Source organism: Ursus americanus, chromosome 20 (assembly GCF_024610735.1).
Source record: "Ursus americanus isolate L20-20 chromosome 20, mUrsAme1.1.p, whole genome shotgun sequence".
Taxonomy (NCBI): domain Eukaryota; kingdom Metazoa; phylum Chordata; class Mammalia; order Carnivora; family Ursidae; genus Ursus; species Ursus americanus.
In genome coordinates this window covers 7,437,472-7,456,584 of record NC_142146.1, presented here as the reverse complement: position 1 = coordinate 7,456,584, position 19,113 = coordinate 7,437,472, and the positions used below count along the sequence as shown (strand labels likewise).

The window sequence follows — 19,113 nt, the reverse complement described above, 5'->3', positions numbered from 1 at the left end:
TTTTCCTGCTTCCCATATTCATTCACTGATTTCTCAAATAGGTACTGGGGGCTATCTCCAGGTCAGGTTCTTTGCTTTGTGTTGGGAATACAAAGACCAACAAAGCACAGTCTTACCCAGGATAGCACACAATTCAGTGGGAGCAAACATGTAAATTTACAAATAATTATACTATAACATGGCATTCAAGCATATTTTCCAAACTGAGAATTCTTTTAAAATTTCTGAGATCATTTGGGATTCTTGGAAATCACACTGTGGCCATCCTATGTACCAGATCTGTCTTAGCATGCACTTAGAAGCACGCATTCATTTCTGCCTCCTGCCTCCCTTGTCAAGGCAAGGGTTGAGAGCCTTCAGGGAAATGTGTGCTAGCTGGGGCTGAGGTGGAGGGGTGGGACGCATAACATGACAGCAGGATGCTTTGTAGGCTCACACAATGGGAAGAGACCAGATGTGGCACCATAGAAATAAGGCAGCATACTAGATTTTCTCTGATTAATGATATAATCATATTACTCAAACACTGAGTGGGCAGGTATTCTTTGTTCCATTTGAGAGATGGGAAAAGTGAGGTTAAGGGACACTGAACAACTTGCCTCTGGACACACAAACACTGAGTGGCAAGGCTGAGACTCTAACTCATGTCTTCTAGAGCCAAGTTTAAAGGTCCTTTCAATGCCAACTACTTTGCCACTGACTTCTGCCATCCCATACAAGAATCTCCCAGGCTCTGGAAAAAGATGGAGGGAGGGCGCACAGGCTACCATGCCATAAAAGCCAATGACCAGTCCTCTTGTTTAGAAAGAAACAGCTTTCTAGTAACTAGCAAAGATTCATTTTATTATTACTTTGAAAAGTCAGAGATAATTTTATTTTTTTTGAGACAATTTTATTTTTTATTTCAATATTTATACAAAGCTCTTTGTCAACAATTTATACTCCCTTGTACCATTCTTACCGTGATCTGGGTCCCCTGATTGCCTGCACATGGTTTAGGAGGAGCTTTCAGCTTTCCATCTGAATAATTTGCTCTTAACAGAAAATATAAGAGATTATTAATATCCAAAAAGCGGAACATCTACCCAAAGGGTAAAAAATGAAATTATATCAACAATAAGGTAATGCTATGTTATCTACTGTCTTAATCACCATTTTCCTCTTTTTCTACTATTCCATTATCATTCCAATTAGATACCAAAAAAAAAAAAAATCCCTCTTCTTCTAGCAAATGTTGCTTTTTAGTGCCTGAGTTTTGAGCTACAAAGCAATAGTTTTGCCATTGCCTATGGTGACAGTAACATCTTTTTGGTTAATTCTGTAATCATTTATGGAGGGGCTACCACATGACAGGCCTGTAGAGGCCCTGGTAACAAAGAAAGACCCTGGAGAGCTCTCAATCTAGGGAACACACTTTTTCCTAACGTGGAGAACATTGTGCTAAGTAATCTAGAGAAGCAAACATTCAGCTTGGGGTTGGGGAGGAGGCGGTGAAAGCATCACAGAAGAGATGGCAATTTATCTGGGCTCTAGGGAGGAAGAGTTTCAGAGAGAAAGCACAGAAGACCATCCAGGAAGAGAAAAACATAAAAGCTCAGAAACTTTGGAACACCTGGCAGCTGGAATTTGTGGAGAGAAGAAGCTGGAAAGGTGGATGGAGAGCACAGTGTGGGTGCTGTTTAGGGACGGCTCTGGATTTCATAGCACCATAGAAGGGGAGCCATTGGCGGTCATAAGCAGGAGCATAATATAATGTCAGTGGTGAAGGAACAGAATTTGTCCCAGGCTATTTAGGAAGACGTTAATTCACAAGTATCTCCCTATTTTGTTAGAAGGAATTTTTTTTTTTTTAAGATTTTATTTATTTATTTGACAGAGAGAGAGAGGCAGCGAGAGAGGGAACACAAGCAGGGGGAGTGGGAGAGGAAGAAGCAGGCTCCCAGTGGAGCAGGGAGCCCCATGCGCGGTGCGATCCCAGGACCCTGGGATCAGCCCTGAGCCAAACGTAGATGGTTAACGACTGAGCCACCCAGGCGCCCCTGTGAGAAGGAATTCTGATCCTTCACACAGCGTCAAACTCGCCTAGCAACAGTGCTGTCTACTCTGGAATGCTCCCTGTTCCATTACGTTACACGTCTGTCTGCTGAAGACTGACAAACAGGCAGAACTGCCACTGTTGGAGCTATTTTCCGTATTAATTTATGGACAATCTGTATGATTAAAAGAAATTCTTTTTAAGGTACTCCTAAATAAGGTACTCCTGTCTTCAACTAGCAAATGGCCAGTGCTTATAAAAACAGAGGTGTACCTCTGATTCCTCAAATCCTGTTTTTGTTCTGTTCCAAACTGTCAGCCTTTGAAGACTGGGCCAGCACAACAGAGAGCCAGCAGCCCCCCGTGGGAGGGCAAGCCAGCAAAGGCATGCACGTGGGGCAGGGAGCCAGGGTCTCAAGAGCCAGCTAAGGACCCGTGGGCCTCTGGCACCCCAGCCACAGCCCTGTCATCAGACAAAGTGATATCCTACTAAAGGGCTCAGGGGCAGAATAACATCCACACCTACCACCTACTTAGAATACATCTGTGTAATAGAGCTTGTAAGCACTTATATGTCACATATTTTCTGTTAAGGATCCAGGAGTAAGATTATTACCTAATAATCATCCCTGTGGATTATCCACTAGTCCATAGAAAGGAAAGGAAACTTACCCAAGATTTTGGTCAAAAAAAATGACACTGGTGTTTAGATAGAGTCACTTTGAGATCTAGGCATAAAGCATGTTTCGGGATGAATATGTGAATAAAAGCAGACTGAGCCATACCTGTAGGCGCACTTTGCATCAGCTGTTTTGGTTGTAATAGTAACATGAGCCACGTGGCTGATGCTGGCTAAAGCCTAAGGAAGAAAAGAAAATGAAATGAAAGAAAAGCATTGCTGGGTCACCCACTCTCACCCCATTAAAGACAAAGATGGATCTAAATTATCCCTTCCATTTTGTATTAGCAAATGGCAACAATGGGCATTTTGTTCCCTCACTTTCATGACGTGTTAAGAAAAGGATATCAAATTGAATTTGTAGCATATTATCAGAACAAGCGGAAAATACATATTTGAAAAAGTCCAAAAGGAAACACAACAGAGTATTTTTTAAATTTATTTTAAATCCAGTATAGTTGGGGTGTCTGGGTGGCTCAGTCAGTTATGATCTCAGGGCTGTGAGACAGAGCCCCACAATGGGCTCCAAGCTCAGTAGGGAGTCTGCCTGAGACTCTCTCCCTCTGCTGCTCCCCCTGCTCCCGTGTACACAAGTGCATGCACTTTCTTGCTCTCTCTCAAATAAATACATCTTAAAAAAAGAAAAAATAAATAAATCCAGTATAGTTAACATACACTGTTACGTTAATTTCAGGTGTGTAATACAGTGATTCAATAATTCTATACATTACTCAGTGCTCATCACAGTAAATGTACTCTTAATCCTCTTCACCTGTTCCACCCATTGTCCCCCACCTCCTCTCCTCTGGTAACCATTAGTTTGTTTTCTGTAGTTAAGAGTCTGCTATTTGGTTTCTCTTTTCCCTTACCTCGCTTGTCTGTTTTGTTTCTTAAATTCCACGTATAAGGGAAATCATATAGTATCTTTCTCTGACTTATTTCACTTAGCATAGTACCCTTTAGCTCCACCCACATCTTCGCAAAGAAACTCACCAGAGTATTGATGTATTAGAAAAAAGTGCATTCAGGCAGCAGAATTACAGGCATGCTTAATATTATTCTCAATGATTTGCCTCCCAACAATTTGAAAACTTGCCTTCAGAAATGAGGGCACTCCAAATACATAATGTTGCATACATACACAAAACTGTTTTCTGTAAGCACTTAGAGGTTTAGAAATGTAAATTTTAAAATTATCTAATTAAGAAAAAACAAATTTGGAAAAAAAATGACCATTTTCCCCTCTTATAACCAAGACTGCTTTCCTAGCCCACTGGAATCCGTTTCTTCTTTCACAAAAATGACATCACAGAACATAAAAATGCAACCAGGCACTGTGATGAGGTCTGTGTGACAGCATCTCAGCAGACAATGAACACAACCTGTGGCAGGTTTAGTTCATTAATAAGGAACTTGGCTTAGGCTCAGAGATTATCAGGTCCTAGCTGGATTTCCCTAGTTTACGTGACTGAGCTAATTTTTATCATTAAAAATGCACATGATTTTGAGACCTGTGTAAGGAAGACATTAAATATATACAGTACATACTCCATCCCAGAACCCCGAGATCATGACCTGAGCCAAAATCAAGAGTCTTGGATGCTTAACCGACTGGGCCACCCAGGTGTCCCACGGATGTTATTTCGATAAATTTACCCTGAGACAGTAATTAAACAAAACACATTGTATACGAATATATAAATATTCACCAAGAAAATGGCAAAAAGCATAAATGTTCAACAGGAAATCATTTAAACTACAGTACGTTCATATAATAAAACTATTAAAAATTACATAGGACTATATATATACTGAATGAAAAGATAACCACAGCGTATTGTCATAAAATTATAAGATCCTATTTTAGTATTAAAATGTTTTTATCTACTTTTTATATTGTATGTTCCTCCGATGCATCACATAATTTTATTCACAAATATTCCCATATATATTTTAAATAATAAGGACTCCTCCCTAGTAATAAAAACATACTATTTTTTATACCAAGAAAATCAGTTTCTTTTTTATTTTTTTTAAGATTTTATTTATTGGAGAGAGAGAAAGAGCACACTCAAGAGAGAGCACAAGCGGTGGAGGGAGAAGCAGGCTGCCCATCGAGCAGAGAGACCGATGTGGGGCTCGATCCCCAGACCCGGGGATCATGACCTGAGCCGAAGTCAGCCAGCCACTTAACTGACTGAGCCACCCAGGCATTCCAACAATTTCTTCTTAATATTATCAACTGACCAATGTGTTCAAATATCTGTCTCAAAAATTTTTTTCAGTTTGCTCAAATCAGGATCCAAGGAGCTGGTTCATGTGCTTCTTAAGCCTCTTTTTTTTTTTTCTTTAGAGAAAGCAAGAGAGAGCATGACAGGGGTGGGGTGGGGGCAGAGGGAGAGGGAAAGAAACTCTTAAGCAGACTCCAAGCCCAGTGTAGAGCCCCAGCTGGGGCTTGATCTCATGAACTTGAGATCATGACCTGAGTTGAAATCAAGAGTCAGACACTTAACCAACTGAGCCACTTGGGTGCCCCAAGCCTCTTTCAATCTACAGGTTTTTGTTTCCTTCTCCACTTTTCTTCCTTGCAGTTTGTTGAAGGAAACAAACAAGACTTTTATCACGTGGCTTCCTAATCTCTGTATCATTTACCACGCTCCCTTGCCTCCTATATTTTCCCAGTACGAGCACTTAGTAAGTATTAAACAGATTCGCATTTGATAATTTGACAAAAAAGCTTTGTGGGTGGTGTTGCATTCTCCATCAAAAGACACCTAACATCTTGGAAGGAGGTTGTATCTGTAGATAAAACAGTTTTCATTGTGTTAAGTACTTATGAACAATCCTTGATTCTCGAAAATGAAATTTAACTGAGTTTGTTTGATTTACATATATTTAACAAGTAAAAAGAATCACATCTTATTTACCTGTTGAGAAACATATGTTGACAAATGGCAGAAATGTCATCATAGAAGGATACTTCACACATTTCTTTAATCTTTAGCTTACCTCACCCCGAAAGCCATAGGTAGAAATACTAGCTAAATCCTCAAAGGACTGCAGTTTACTTGTAGTGAACCTCTCACACACAATATCCAGATCTTCTTTCTAGAAGATACCAAAAAATAAGTAAATAATTATGTTATTCATTTTTACCAAATCTTGAATTTCCCTTCTCTGGAGTGAATTCAAGAAGAAACCCCTCTTAGGGGATGAATTTTAAAATCAGCAGTAACTTCCTCATGTGGCATCCAGAATGCCACACTGTCCTGGTCTCCCTTCTCTCTCACGAGTCACATTTCTCATCTGCATTTGCTGGTTCAGGCTCATCTCTGATTGCAGAGTAACCCGGGACTCCAGCCTTGGACCTCTTTGCTGTCTACACTCACTCTCTTGAGGAGTTCTCCACCCACATGAATTTTATAAAAATCATTATTATTATTAGAAAACTTCTTTATTAAAAATCTACAGAGGCATTTAATTACAGTAAAACATACATAACAAACTTCACTATTTTTAAGTGTACAGTTCTGTGGCCGTAAATACACTGCACTGTCGTTTAACCATCACCACTATCCATCTCCCGAACTCTTTCATCCTTCCAAACGGAAACTCTGTCCCCATTAAGCGGTAACTCTCCATCCTCCCCTCCCCCAAGCCCCTTGCAACCACCATTCTACCTTCTATGAATGGGACTACTCTAGGTACCTCTTAGACGAGGAATCATACAATATTTGCCCTTTTGTGACTGGCTTACTTCACCTAACATAATGTCTTCACAGTTCATGCACATTGCAGCATGTGTCTGAATTTCAATCCTCAATAAGGCTGAATAATACTCCATTATGTGTATAAATCACATTTTTAAATCCACTCATCTCTGGAACCCTGGGTTGCTTCAAGCTTTGGCTATTGTGAATATGTTGCTATGAACATGGGGGGACAAAGCTCTTCAAGACCTTGCTTTCAATTCCTTGTAGTATACACTCACAAGTTCTACTGAATTGCATGGTAATTCGGTTTAATTTTTTCAAGAATCACCATACTATTTTCCACGGTGGCTACACTATTTACATTCCCACCAGCAAACGCACAAGGGTTCTAATTTCTCTATATTCTTTTTTTTTTTTTAAAGATTTTATTTATTTATTTGACAGAGAGAGAGAGACAGGCAGCAAGAGAGGGAACACAAGCAGGGGGAGTGGGAGAGGAAGAAGCAGGCTCCCAGCAGAGGAGCCTGATATGGGGCCACGCCCTGAGCCGAAGGCAGACGCTTAACGACTGAGCCACCCAGGCGACCCTAATTTCTCTATATTCTTTATAACACTTGTTATTTTATTATACTGTTTTTAGAATAGCCATCCTAATAGACGTCAAATGGTGGTTGGTCATTGTTACTTTTATTCTTATTTCCCTAATGACTTGGTATGTTCAGCACCTTTTCATGGGAGTCTCATGGTTTCTAATACCATCAAAAGGCAATATACCAAATTTTTATCTCCCCAGTCCAAACCTCTATGCTGCCCTCCAGACTCATACGCTTACTCAACTAAGAGCCATCTCAAGGTCACCATGCCCCCAAACAAATTTCTGATCTGCCCTCAAGCGTGTTTTTTCCATTGGCTTTCCCACTAGTAAATGGCAACTCTGCCATTTTGCACAGGTCAAAACCTTGAAATCATTCTTGACTCCTTTTTCTCTTACACCATGCATCAGCAAATTCTGAGAGCTCTGTGTTCATAATCAATGCAGAATCTCATTGATTCTTGCCTCTCTACTGCAACCAAACTGGTCCAAGTCATGGTCACCCTTCTCCTGGACTGCTCCAAGAGCCCTCTCACTGCCTCGGTCCTGTCCTGCTACAGTCTATCTTCCATATTCTAGACAAAAGGGTTCCTATAAAACTCACCAAACTATGTCACCTCTTTGCTCAAAACCCTTTAATAGTATCCCACCTTATTCAGAGTAAAACTCAAAGATTTTACAATGGCCCACAAGGTCCTACGTGACCAGCCTACTTCTCTCGCAGACTTCATCTCCAGCTATTATTCCATTCCCTCACCCTGTTAGACACACTGGCCTCCTTGCTGGTCTTTAAACAAGTCAAGCGGGCTTCCATTTCATGGTGTTTACATATTCTGTCAGCGCAGAACATTCATCCTTTAAGCAGCCTCATAACTCTCTCCTTGACCTTATTTTCCTGAATAGTGTCCAGCTTAGAATATGTATTCCAAATATATTTATCATCGGTACTGAAAATTTGAGTTAAATATCCCATCCACAAAAGCCCAGAGTTTCCCGAACAGGGAAAGGCTCTATCACTTCCTGTTAGATACACCCCACAAAGCACACAAATAGCCTGCTCCTCTGAGGTTTTACTTACCCTGATCCCAGTGCCATTGTCTTGGATCTGAATCAACTTGAGGCCTCCCTCTTTAACAACCACTTGGATACTGGTGGATTTTGCATCTAAACTGGCAAATTAAACAGAAAAAAATTTTTATTATTCTGCAACTATTTTAATATATATATTTTAATATAAGCCAAGGTAGAACAAATTCCAGATAAATACAAGACTGTTTAGTGTGTTTTTCCCTCTGTTTTATAGGTTCTGTGACTACACTGTAATGAGTTTACATGCTGTGAGAGAAAGGGAGAAGAGAGAGGCAGAAGGAGGTAATCATCATTTCCAATAAGACATTAAACACCACTTCTGTTCCTCTGGGAAAGAAAGTGAAGTTAAAAGTAGGATCCTTTTACCACATGCCTATTTCTTACCCTCTTCTCAACTGATTTTGCCATTTATTACTTCAACTTTATTCAGTCTCAGGTTCCCAAGTGACCCTAATGAGATGCCATCTCAAAAAAATCATAAATTTGTTTTTCTACTATGTATTCCCTTTTAAGAAAATACATTTTGTTGGGGAAAAGCAAAAAAGATGACAATGCAGAAAGTTCTTTGAGAAGCCAAGAAATCTTTTGTACTTTCAAAGAGTAGCCAACAATCACAGAGAGCGCGGGCTACAGAAAACAAATTCAGTCTGTGGCTGCATGAGAAAGAAAAGTAATCTGCTCTTCACACAGAAACTTCTTTCCTCAAAAATCAGACAATAAGTTACTTAAACATTAAAGGTCTTTCTCAGAAACCCTTGAATTGAAGTTGTATTAGCTATCTTGGTTCACATTCTAAAAAGAGCATAACTGGACTCCACACAAAATCCCTGCCCATAGAACTAATTATAAAGCACTTAGCTAATATGTTCAGTTTGGTTGTGCAGTAGTCTGGCGCATTACCGTAATAGGTCCAAGTTGTTCTGTCAGTGAATTCTAACATTGTAGAAACAAAAGCCGGCCTTTCCAATAGGTGAAAGGAGAAACCGTTCCCAGGTTCCCCGCTTCTTTTGTCTACCTCCTAATTCTGTTCCTTTCCCTCAGTGGTCCCTTCTGCCCTGTTCTTCTAGTCCCATTACCCTGAGTGGTTGTTTATGCTTTCACAATCAATCTCCTTACAAACCCACCATTCTTAGCTCATGTTGTTCTTTTCGTGTATTTATTTTATTAACATCAATTGATTTCAACACGAAGGTAACGTTTAGGTACATCATGAGTATGTCTTTTTGAAGTTTATACCCAGATTTTTAACCTCTTCCTTCCACACTGTCTGACACTTCTAAAACATTAGAATCCACGGGATACCCCATGAAATCAGGTATCTTCGATGTGTCCCTCCCCAAAAAAGGTAAAGGAGAGGAAAACACTAAGCTGGGTCACTAATTTGGCAACACAGCAATCATAAGTTAAACCCAGACAAAGTCCATCGGCCTGTCCTAAAATCTCGATAACTTATTTGGAATAAAAAATCAAATGAATTGCATTCTTGAAAGTTCATGGGTTATTTTTGGAATAAGCAAGAAACGTTAACACGCATAATACGGTACCCTCTGAAGTATGAATGGAGATCGTCCCCCCGAAAATTTTTATGCATTTAAAATTTTGCACCTTCTGTACATATAATTTTAAAGTATTTCCCTTAACTAATGGCGCCATTAAAACAATACAACGTAGCCCTCCACTTGGACCCAACAACCCTACTAAAGTCTCGCGAGAGCAGTCACAAACTCGCGGTACTCGGGAAGGAAGATGGCAGGACCCCCGAGGCCTCCGGCGCCGTGGGCATGCGCCGTACACGCCTCCGCTCGGGGCAGGGAGGCGTATCCGCGCGCCATCCTGAAGACAGGCCTGTTAAGTCGTAGCTAATAAGGAAGCCCGGCTCCAACTTCCTCCCTACCAGTTCTCAATCATCTCCTTGATGGCATTAGCCGGCCGCTGGATAACTTCCCCTGCCGCGATGCGGTTCACCACTGTCTCGTCCAACCGCCGAATAACCCCCGCTACGAGCGACATTTTGGCGCCAGAGGAGCCTAAGTTACGTGGAGATGCTCACCGGAAGTGTCTTCAGCCAATCACCTCAGGGCTTGGTGCTCACGTCTTTTCACCGACTCTGTTTACGCGGTCTTGTCCCACCTTCCCGCGGCAGCCGCTTTCCGAAGGAAGCTATTGATTGGACAGCTGGATGCCAGTCAAGTTTCTTAAGTCCGCGGGTTCCTGGGTCTCTTGGTCCCTCCCTAGAGCCCGACTTCAGGCCACCGGTTAGAAGGGTATGCGCCTGCGCGCTGCCCGCTCTCTCCATTGGCTCCTTCCTGGGCTAGGGAATACGAAATCTCCAGCCAATAGGAACGCAGGTGGCGTAGCCGGAGGTTGGTGTCCCCCTGCTGGGGTGATTTGGCGCAGAGCGGAGGAGGCGCTTGCTCCTGCTCCTGCTCCTCCCCTCTCCTTGCGGCCTCTCGGAGGTCGGCCCTTTTCTTGTGGCCTGCAGTAAAATGTGGATGACGCCCAAGAGGAGCAAAATGGAAGTCGACGAATCTCGGGTTTTCCGGACCGAGTGGACCCAGCGTTACTTGGTGGTGGAGCCTCCGGAGGGCGAAGGGGCCCTGTGCCTGGTCTGTCGCCGCCTCGTTGTAGCCACCCGCGAACGCGACGTCAGGCGCCACTACGAGGCCGAGCACGACTACTACGAGCGGTATGTGGCGGAGGGCGAGCGCGCGGCCCTAGTGGAGCGTCTGCGGCAGGGCGACTTGCCCGTGGTCGCCCCGCTCACTCCCGAGGAGAGAGCTGCTCGTGCAGGCCTCGGGCTCGCCCGCCTCTTGGCCTTGAAGGGTCGCGGCTGGGGTGAGGGGGACTTTGTGTACCAGTGCATGGAGGTGATGCTGAGGGATGTACTGCCCGAACACGTAAGCGTTCTGGATGGCATTGATTTATCTCCAGAGATCACGCGGCAGAGGGTCCTGAACATTAACAAGAATCTACGCAGTCAGCTTTTTAACAGAGCCAAGGACTTTAAAGCCTATTCCCTTGCCTTGGACGACCAGGCCTTTGTGGCCTATGAGAACTACCTCCTGGTCTTTGTCCGCGGCGTGGGCCAGGACTTGGAGGTGCAAGAAGAGCTTCTGACCATAATCAACCTGACTCGTCACTTCAGTGTTGGTGCTCTTATGGCGGCAATCCTTGAGGCCCTGCAGACAGCAGGGCTTAGCTTGCAGCGAATGGTTGGGCTAACCACGACCCACACACTGAGGATGATTGGTGAGAACTCAGGACTAGTGTCATACATGAGGGAAAAGGCTGTAAGCCCCAACTGTTGGAATGTTATCCATTATTCAGGATTTCTGCACTTGGAACTCTTGAGCTCCTACGATGTAGACGTGAATCAGATCATAAATACTATATCAGAATGGATAGTTTTGATTAAGACCAGAGGCGTTAGGCGCCCCGAATTTCAGGCTTTACTAACTGAATCTGAATCAGAGCATGGCGAAAGGGTTAATGGACGATGTCTGAACAATTGGCTTAGAAGAGGGAAAACTTTAAAACTAATATTTTCCCTGAGAAAAGAGATAGAAGCATTCTTGGTTTCAATAGGGGCAACAACGGTCCATTTCACAGACAAGCAATGGCTGTGTGACTTTGGCTTCCTGGTGGATATTATGGACCACCTTCGAGAACTCAGTGAACTATTGAGAGTCAGTAAAGTCTTTGCTGCTGCTGCCTTTGACCATATCTGTACCTTTGAAGTGAAGCTGAATTTACTGCAGAGACATATTGAGGAAAAAAATCTAACACACTTTGCTGCCTTCAGAGAAGTTGTTGATGAGCTTAAACAGCATCTTAAAGAAGATCAAAAAATATTTGATCCTGATAGGTATCAAGTTGTGATCTGTCGCCTACAGAAAGAATTTGAGAGACATTTCAAGGACCTCAGATTCATTAAAAAGGACTTAGAACTTTTTGCAAATCCTTTTAACTTTAAACCTGAATATGCACCTATTTCAGTAAGAGTGGAGCTAACAAAACTTCAGGCGAATACTAACCTCTGGAATGAATACAGAGTCAAAGACTTGGGGCAGTTCTATGCTGGATTGTCTGCTGAATCTTACCCAATTATCAAAGGGGTTGCCTGTAAGGTGGCATCTTTGTTTGATAGTAACGAAATCTGCGAAAAGGCTTTTTCATATTTGACTCGAAACCAACACACTTTGAGCCAGCCATTGACAGATGAGCATCTCCACGCCCTGTTTAGGATTGCCACAACTGAAATAGAGCCGCATTGGGATGACCTTGTGAGAGGAAGAAATGAATCCAATCCATAAGCTTTGGTAGTACAACATTGAGACACTCAAAGAGAATTTCATTCTAAAAGCAAACATTTGTCCGATTATTCAAGTTAATTAATTTGGATTGTGGCAAATCATCAAGTTTATTCATCCAAATTGATCATGATTCAGATTCTTCTGACAAATGTTTTTTTCATCTCAAGAGGCAGCATGGGACTGAGACATGCAAACACCTTTTTTAAAATTTAATTTAATGACAAAGTCATTGTCTTTTGCTTTTATGATATTGTTTTTAAAGAAGTTCAGTACTGATAATGTGAGTTGAATTAGAAGTCTGTTTTTCAGATGTTTTAAAGAAATTTTAGGTGTTATTTTAACAAAGTGTTAAAATTCTGATGCATATGGTCTGAAGTTATCAACTCCTTAAATGTATGTTTGAGCCAGTTTGCAGAAACTCACATAGCAAGTTCAGAAGTTTCTGAGAAGGAAAAACGTACATACAGTGGAGGTATTTTGTCTAACTATCAAAATGTTTGAGACTATATTTTTTTTTAACATTTTTCTGAGTCTGAAGTCAATACTGACCGATTTCCTCCCTCACCCCCCCAACCTGCCCTAGCGATAATATTACTAATAGAAGAAAATAATTATACAAAATTTTAGTCAGAGGAGTTAAGAATTATTTTTAAATTGCTGGTTTAGGAGGCTTCCTGCATTTTGGAGATCAGACTATCCAGTTACTGGGGGGGTCTCCCCTGAATTTTTCACAGTTGGGTGCTGTTTTATCAGCTTGCCTATTAAAGGACTACGGTAAGTATAGAATCTTAATGATTGCCCATTAGTAATTCTTTATTCTACTCCAGATAGAAGTTTGGCCCTGTCAAAAAAGTATGACAGAATAAGATTATTGCCCTCCAGGATCAGGAGGTGTGAGATATTTTAGCTTATTATGCATGGGTGTTACTGCTTTATAAAGAAATCCTGTTTAAGGAAACCCTTTATTTTAGAGTGATATGACGTCAGATTGTGTTAGCTGCTGGAAGTGGATTTATAGAATTTAAAACTGTCCCACACATTCTATATTTAAGATAGTGCACAAGTAGAAATATTTAACTCTCAAGAAGCAGCTTTATTAACAGATTGCCGCAATTCTGTATTTCTAGTGAGACATCTGCTTTGTGTAAAAAACAGTAATTTCCAAACTTACGTTAACCATGAAAAGGAAATCTTACACAGTAAAGCCAAATACATAAAATGATTTAAAAGCAGGACCCAACTTAGAGGTTATCTCAAGTACAATTTGCAAACTTATGCTAAAGTCCTGTCGTAACTATTGTAACATGTTATTCTTGTTCACTAATCCAGCAAATTCATGGAACCAGGATACGATCAACAATTTAGTCAAAAGAGATGGCATAAAAGCTCAGGAACCAAAATTGTGTCAGTGGTTCTCAACCAGAAGCGGTAACCCCTCTTTCCAGAGGTTGTTGGAAAACATAGGGGACTTTTTTGGTTGTCAGTCTTACCTGGGGGGATTCTGCTGGCATTTAGGCGCGAAGGAACCCCCCCCACCCCACCCACCCCCGCAGTGCGTAGGACAGCCAGGCACAAAGGAGAATTATCCTTTTCAAAGTGCCAGTAGATCCCCCATTGTAGATTATTTTATTTTGAGGGAAAAGGCAAATTACTGGTAGAAGCAGAATGAGAAAGGCGGGTCGGGCAAACTGACACTACTTGATAGGAGAGACTCATTCCAACATTCCAGGTTTGCCTAGTAAGATGAGGTAAAGGCCTTGATAGATTCTGGTAGCTCACAGTAGCATTTTAAGTCAGTAGCTTATATTGAACTAGAGGAAAGAGCTCTATTCTATTAAACGTAATTAGAGCAGAAGAGCAAGTATTAACAAGCTAGTAATCGAAAATGGTCAAGTTGAGATTTTTGGTGAACAGGGAGTAAGCTTAAATATCTGGAAGAAAAACAATGAAAAACCAACCAACTCCTCCCCCCCCCACCCCCCGCCCCGCAAAGAAAAAAAAATCTACCGGTAATTTGCCAGTAGTTTGGAGTCTTCTCTTTCATGTCAAGTGCTTTATTGAAAGAATGTTTGGAGGACCTGCTTCTGCTTTCCTACCCTAGTTCCTCAAATATTGAAGTCTTGTACATTTTGTGAAGTTCCACTATATATTTTGCTTAAGGTAATAAAACTAGTTTGCGTCATATAGTACTGAGTTGGGGGGAGAGATAAGCTAAGGATTTAAAACTGACCCTAAATAGTAGAGAATTTGCTATAAACTAGTCTTGTTTGTAAAAAAGAAAAATGTGTGTATATTATTGTTTTCTGTATTAAGTAATTCTGTAACTGCATGGCAGTCTTTTAAAAATTTTTTTTTACAAAATAGTTGTTACTGGTCCTGTCGTATCAGTGAATATAGTTAAAATAAGTACTATTTTTTAAAAACCCTATGTCCCTCTATCTCCCATTCCTACTAGTTTTCTTAAAAGATTTGTCTGTATTCCCAGTCTCTCAGTGCCACTCAGACTGCTCTACCCAGCTAGATCCTCGTCAGCATTCTTACCCTCTGACACCACTGACTGCTCTTCCTTGAAGTACTTGTATATGTTGGCTTCAGGGGTAGATACTATCTGCAGGTATGCTTTCTCAGTCTGCTTCATCGGCACCCCTATCCCTTACATGTCTGTGTTCTTGTGATTTTAAAATTTTGTTGTAGAGCTACTTTCTGCATCATCTTAGTTGCTCTCATCCCTGTCCATGGCTTCAGTTACCATCTGTATGCAATGACCCCCAAATTCATATCTCCTTTCTAGGCCTTTCCTAATTCATATATCTATATAACTGCTAACTTAAGTCCCTCTGCTGACTTGTGGACACCATAGCATGTCACTGATCTTGCCCCCAGATCTGCTCTTCTTCTGTTCCCTCTTCCAGTAGATGGCACTACTGCTACCAGTTGCCCTAGCCCAAGCCAAAAACCAATCTATCCGTGACCCTTCATCACATCCACTCGCGAAAACCTTTGTGTTAGGTCTACTGTCTCAAGTTTTTCTCATTTCTCCAGTGCTACCATCCTGATTCAGGCTGTCAGCCTACCTAAATTATAGCAACAGCATCCTTGTTAGTCTCTTTTTCTCTGATTTTGATCATTTTTTATGCTGCAGCCAGATTGTTCCAAAAGACATACTGGTCAAATCTCTCCACTGCTTTCACCATGACATAGGATAAGATACAATTTCTGTTCTCTTTGAGGTGTCAGTTTAAATACCACTTCCTCTAGGAAGGCTTCACTGATGCCCTCTAGACTAGGTGCCCCCACTGTGCACTCTCTAAATACCCTTTTCTTTTCCCAGCCATACACTTGGCACATTTTGTTGCTATTTCTTATTGATCACTGCTAGACTGTAAGCTTTACCAGGGCAGGGACTGTGCCTTGCTAGCTGTTCTGTCTGTAGTGCTTAGCACAATGCCTGGCATTCCAATAAATGTTTGGATGAATAAATATATGTGTAGTGTTTTATGATCTCTGAAGCCTTTTCATAGTCTCATTTGACCTTCACCGAGGTCTTCCTGCCTTAGCCTGCTTGTTGGGTAATTGTTATTCACATATTATGAACTAAGAAATGAAACTAAGTTCTTTGTGACTAGGGAATTGTATTCCCAGAATTTAGCTCAGTGCTTGGTATGTGGCTCAAATATTTTATTATGTGAATGTTGTCGAGGAAACAAACTTAGATTGCAATTTGCCCAAGTAAATTTAAGTAGTAAAGCGAGGATTCAAACCCGGGTATACTTACATAAATCTATGGAATATTAAGTCTTTACCTCCTTTATTTAGAAGTCTTAATTTCTTTTCTTTCTTTTCTTTTTGACCTTTCTTTTTTTTCTTTTTTTTTTTTCTTATTTCCAAAGGTAGACTTGCAAAGGAACCTAGTGAAACAGATTGAACAACTATTTAGTGGACTAAAACAATACTTTGGTAATTAAAAAGTTACACTCAGTATCAGAAAAAGATAATGCCGTTTAAAATACTCATTTTCCTTTTGTAAAGTATCAATCCTAGAAGAAAATGGCATACTATTTATTTACTTGCTACTTTTCTTTACAGATGATTTCTGGCTCTTCTGGGATTTAAAAGTAAGTAAATTTAATAAAATATTAGAGGAATGACTTGGTCTTCCTGGTCCCTAGATACCCAGTTCTCTTGCTTTCTTGCCTACAGAATATCCTTATCACTTCTCCAAGGAACCAAAAGTGACATGTAGTCAAGGTGTACTTCTTAGATTTGCTGTATTTCTTTGCTTTCTTGTTCACATGTCTCTGAACTTAATTTTTGGGTAACCAGGGCTTTTGGGATTCGTGGAAAACTATACCCATAGTCTTTTTTCTTGAGCCATTTTGTCCAACTTAAGGGATTAGCCAGTGTTATACTAAGTTGGACTTTTAGTCTGAGGCACATTAACTCATCCAGAAATCTTAATAGTTGGTATGATAGTCATCCAGTGATCCTTGCTGCAAAACTGGGTGTTAATGGGTTTCTTTAATCCTTTGGATTAAAGAATTTCTCAGTTTTATCTTTTCGTGATAGAGAAGTAGCCTCATCCTATCCAATAAGTACTCGAATTTATGAACTCTACCCCCTTTCATTTCTGCTTGCAAATTGATGAATTCTGAGGTCCTCTCTTTCTTACACATTTTGTCAAATGCAGCCAACAGCAACCATAAAAAACAAAAAAATGTGTTTTTTTACTCCCCCCCCCCTTCAGTAAAGGATAGATTCTGTGCCTTCCAGGTTTTCCCAGGAGATAGTTTCACCACTCCGTAACATGAGTTGCTCCCACAAGTTATTTCTTCCATCCTCCAATAGCAATTTCCTGAACGCCTACCAACTAAGCCAGTGTGTAGTATGTTGAGTTTTTTAAAAAAGGAGCCAATTTCTATATAAGGATAGGTGAGGTTGTCACAGTAGCAACAGCAAAATCTCAGTGCCTCGGAAACTTCTCTCTTGCAACTTGGCTAGGGACTTCGCTCGAGGTCAGGGGTCAACAAACTACAGTCCACAGGCAAAATCCATCCTGTTGCCTGTTTCTATAAATAAAGTTTTATTGGAAGACAGCCTTGCCCACTTATTTATATCTATGGCTGCTTTTGCTCTATGATGGCAGAATTGAATAGCTGTGACAAAGAGTGTGTACAACCCACAGAGTCTAAAATATTTACTATGTGACCCCACAGAAAATGCTCACCGATCCCTGCTCTAAGTTGTTCTCATTCTGGGACTCAGGTTAGCCAGATATCATGTACGGTGTGGCTGCTTATTTTGGGAAATGAAAAAAAATGCAGCAAATCACTTAGAGGCCCGTAAAGCACTTTCACTGCCCAAAACAAATCCCACGGCCACACCAAAGTTCTAGGAAGACTCTAATCCTTCCATGTGCCTCAGAAGAAAACCAGAAATACTTGGAAGATGACACTAGATTAACACATGGTTATATCTCTCCATTTATCTAATTTCTTTAAAAATATTTTTATTGAGGTAAAACATATTCAGTAAAGTGTGTAAATATTAAATGTATGCCTCAGTGGATTTTTATATACACCCTTGAACCCCTCCAAGATACCGAACATTTTAGCACCCCAGCAGATGCCCTCATGTCCCTCCTGCACACAGATAACACTGTTCTGGCCTTTATCACCAGAGTTTACTTTTGTCTTTTTAAAGCTTCATGTAAATGTAATAATTATATGTGCTCTTGTGTCTTTTGTTCAATACTATGTGACTCATCCACGTTGCATGTAGCAGCATTTTTTACTTCTGTGCAGTATTCCATTGTACGACTGTACTGCAATTTATAAATCCGTTCTACTGTTGATGGAAATTTTGGTTGTTTCCAGTTTGTGGTTATTATGAATAAAGTTGCTATAAACATTTTCGTATCTGTCTTTCAGTGAACATGTGCACCCATTTCTCTCAGTATACTCTGTTGTATCTTTAAAGGCTTTTAAAGATATTCATTAAAAACAGATCATTCCACTTTTTGCCTGTAATTATTCATACAGCAACCAGAGTGATCCCTATTGTAAAAATATAAATCAGACCATGCCAGTCCTCTGCTCAAAATCCTCCAATGACTTAGTATTCTAATTAGAATAAAATCCAACATCTTTATTGTGGTCTGCAGAGCCCTGCATGATCTGCACCCCCATGTAACCCTTGTTCTTCCTACCCTGTCTTCCCTTGTATCCTTCAGTCCCTTTCCCCTACCCTCAGTCATTCTGTATTGAACACTGCTTGTGAGTTGGGGAATCAAGATAAATGATTTGACCCTGTCCTTAAAGTGGTTGTGATCTACATAGATTTTTAACAAGCCTAACACTGGTTTGTGTTAAATCAATTAGTACTGTATAAGCAGTATAAGGAATAAGAAGCAAATTTGCCCTATGATTAATTAGTGTAAAATAATTTACAATTATTAAAGTGTAAAGTAAATTGCAACCCCTGGAAGGGATTTAGAGAGTAAGATTAAAATGTAAAAGTTTCCTGATAAATTAAAAAAATGTGTAAGGTCTTGCATTTTAGGTCTGCTGATGATGAATTAAGAGTTCACCAACTTGACTACTCTTACAACTTACTATTTGCTATTACATGTTTACTTCCTTGAGGGGTAGGAGAGAGCTGGGGGTGGGGGTGGGGGTGAGAAGGCATTGGAATAAA

The 19,113-nt window shown here is 40.7% G+C and overlaps 2 protein-coding genes across 3 annotated transcripts in view; one reads left to right on the top strand and one right to left on the bottom strand.

The window, feature by feature from the left end:
• The window catches only part of MLH1 (mutL homolog 1), a 43,002-nt gene extending 32,852 nt beyond the window's left edge, over positions 1-10,150 (bottom strand). The window contains exons 1-5 of one of the 2 annotated variants that reach the window (XM_045798250.2): positions 10,002-10,150; positions 8,097-8,187; positions 5,723-5,821; positions 2,820-2,893; positions 962-1,034 (exon numbers count right to left, since the gene is read on the bottom strand). In XM_045798250.2, the coding sequence (XP_045654206.2) occupies positions 962-1,034; positions 2,820-2,893; positions 5,723-5,821; positions 8,097-8,187; positions 10,002-10,117 (453 nt within the window). In that variant the 5' untranslated portion in view covers positions 10,118-10,150. Of the gene's footprint in view, positions 1-961; positions 1,035-2,819; positions 2,894-5,722; positions 5,822-8,096; positions 8,188-9,007; positions 9,973-10,001 lie in introns of those variants that run through there. The other variant, XM_045798251.2, reaches the window with a different exon arrangement.
• A 317-nt stretch (positions 10,151-10,467) lies between these two features.
• EPM2AIP1 (EPM2A interacting protein 1) lies at positions 10,468-18,327 on the top strand. The gene has a single exon (XM_045798273.2). It carries the CDS (start codon positions 10,594-10,596, stop codon positions 12,418-12,420), a length of 1,827 nt encoding a protein of 608 aa, XP_045654229.1. The 5' UTR covers positions 10,468-10,593; the 3' UTR covers positions 12,421-18,327.
• The last annotated feature ends 786 nt before the right edge of the window (positions 18,328-19,113 follow it).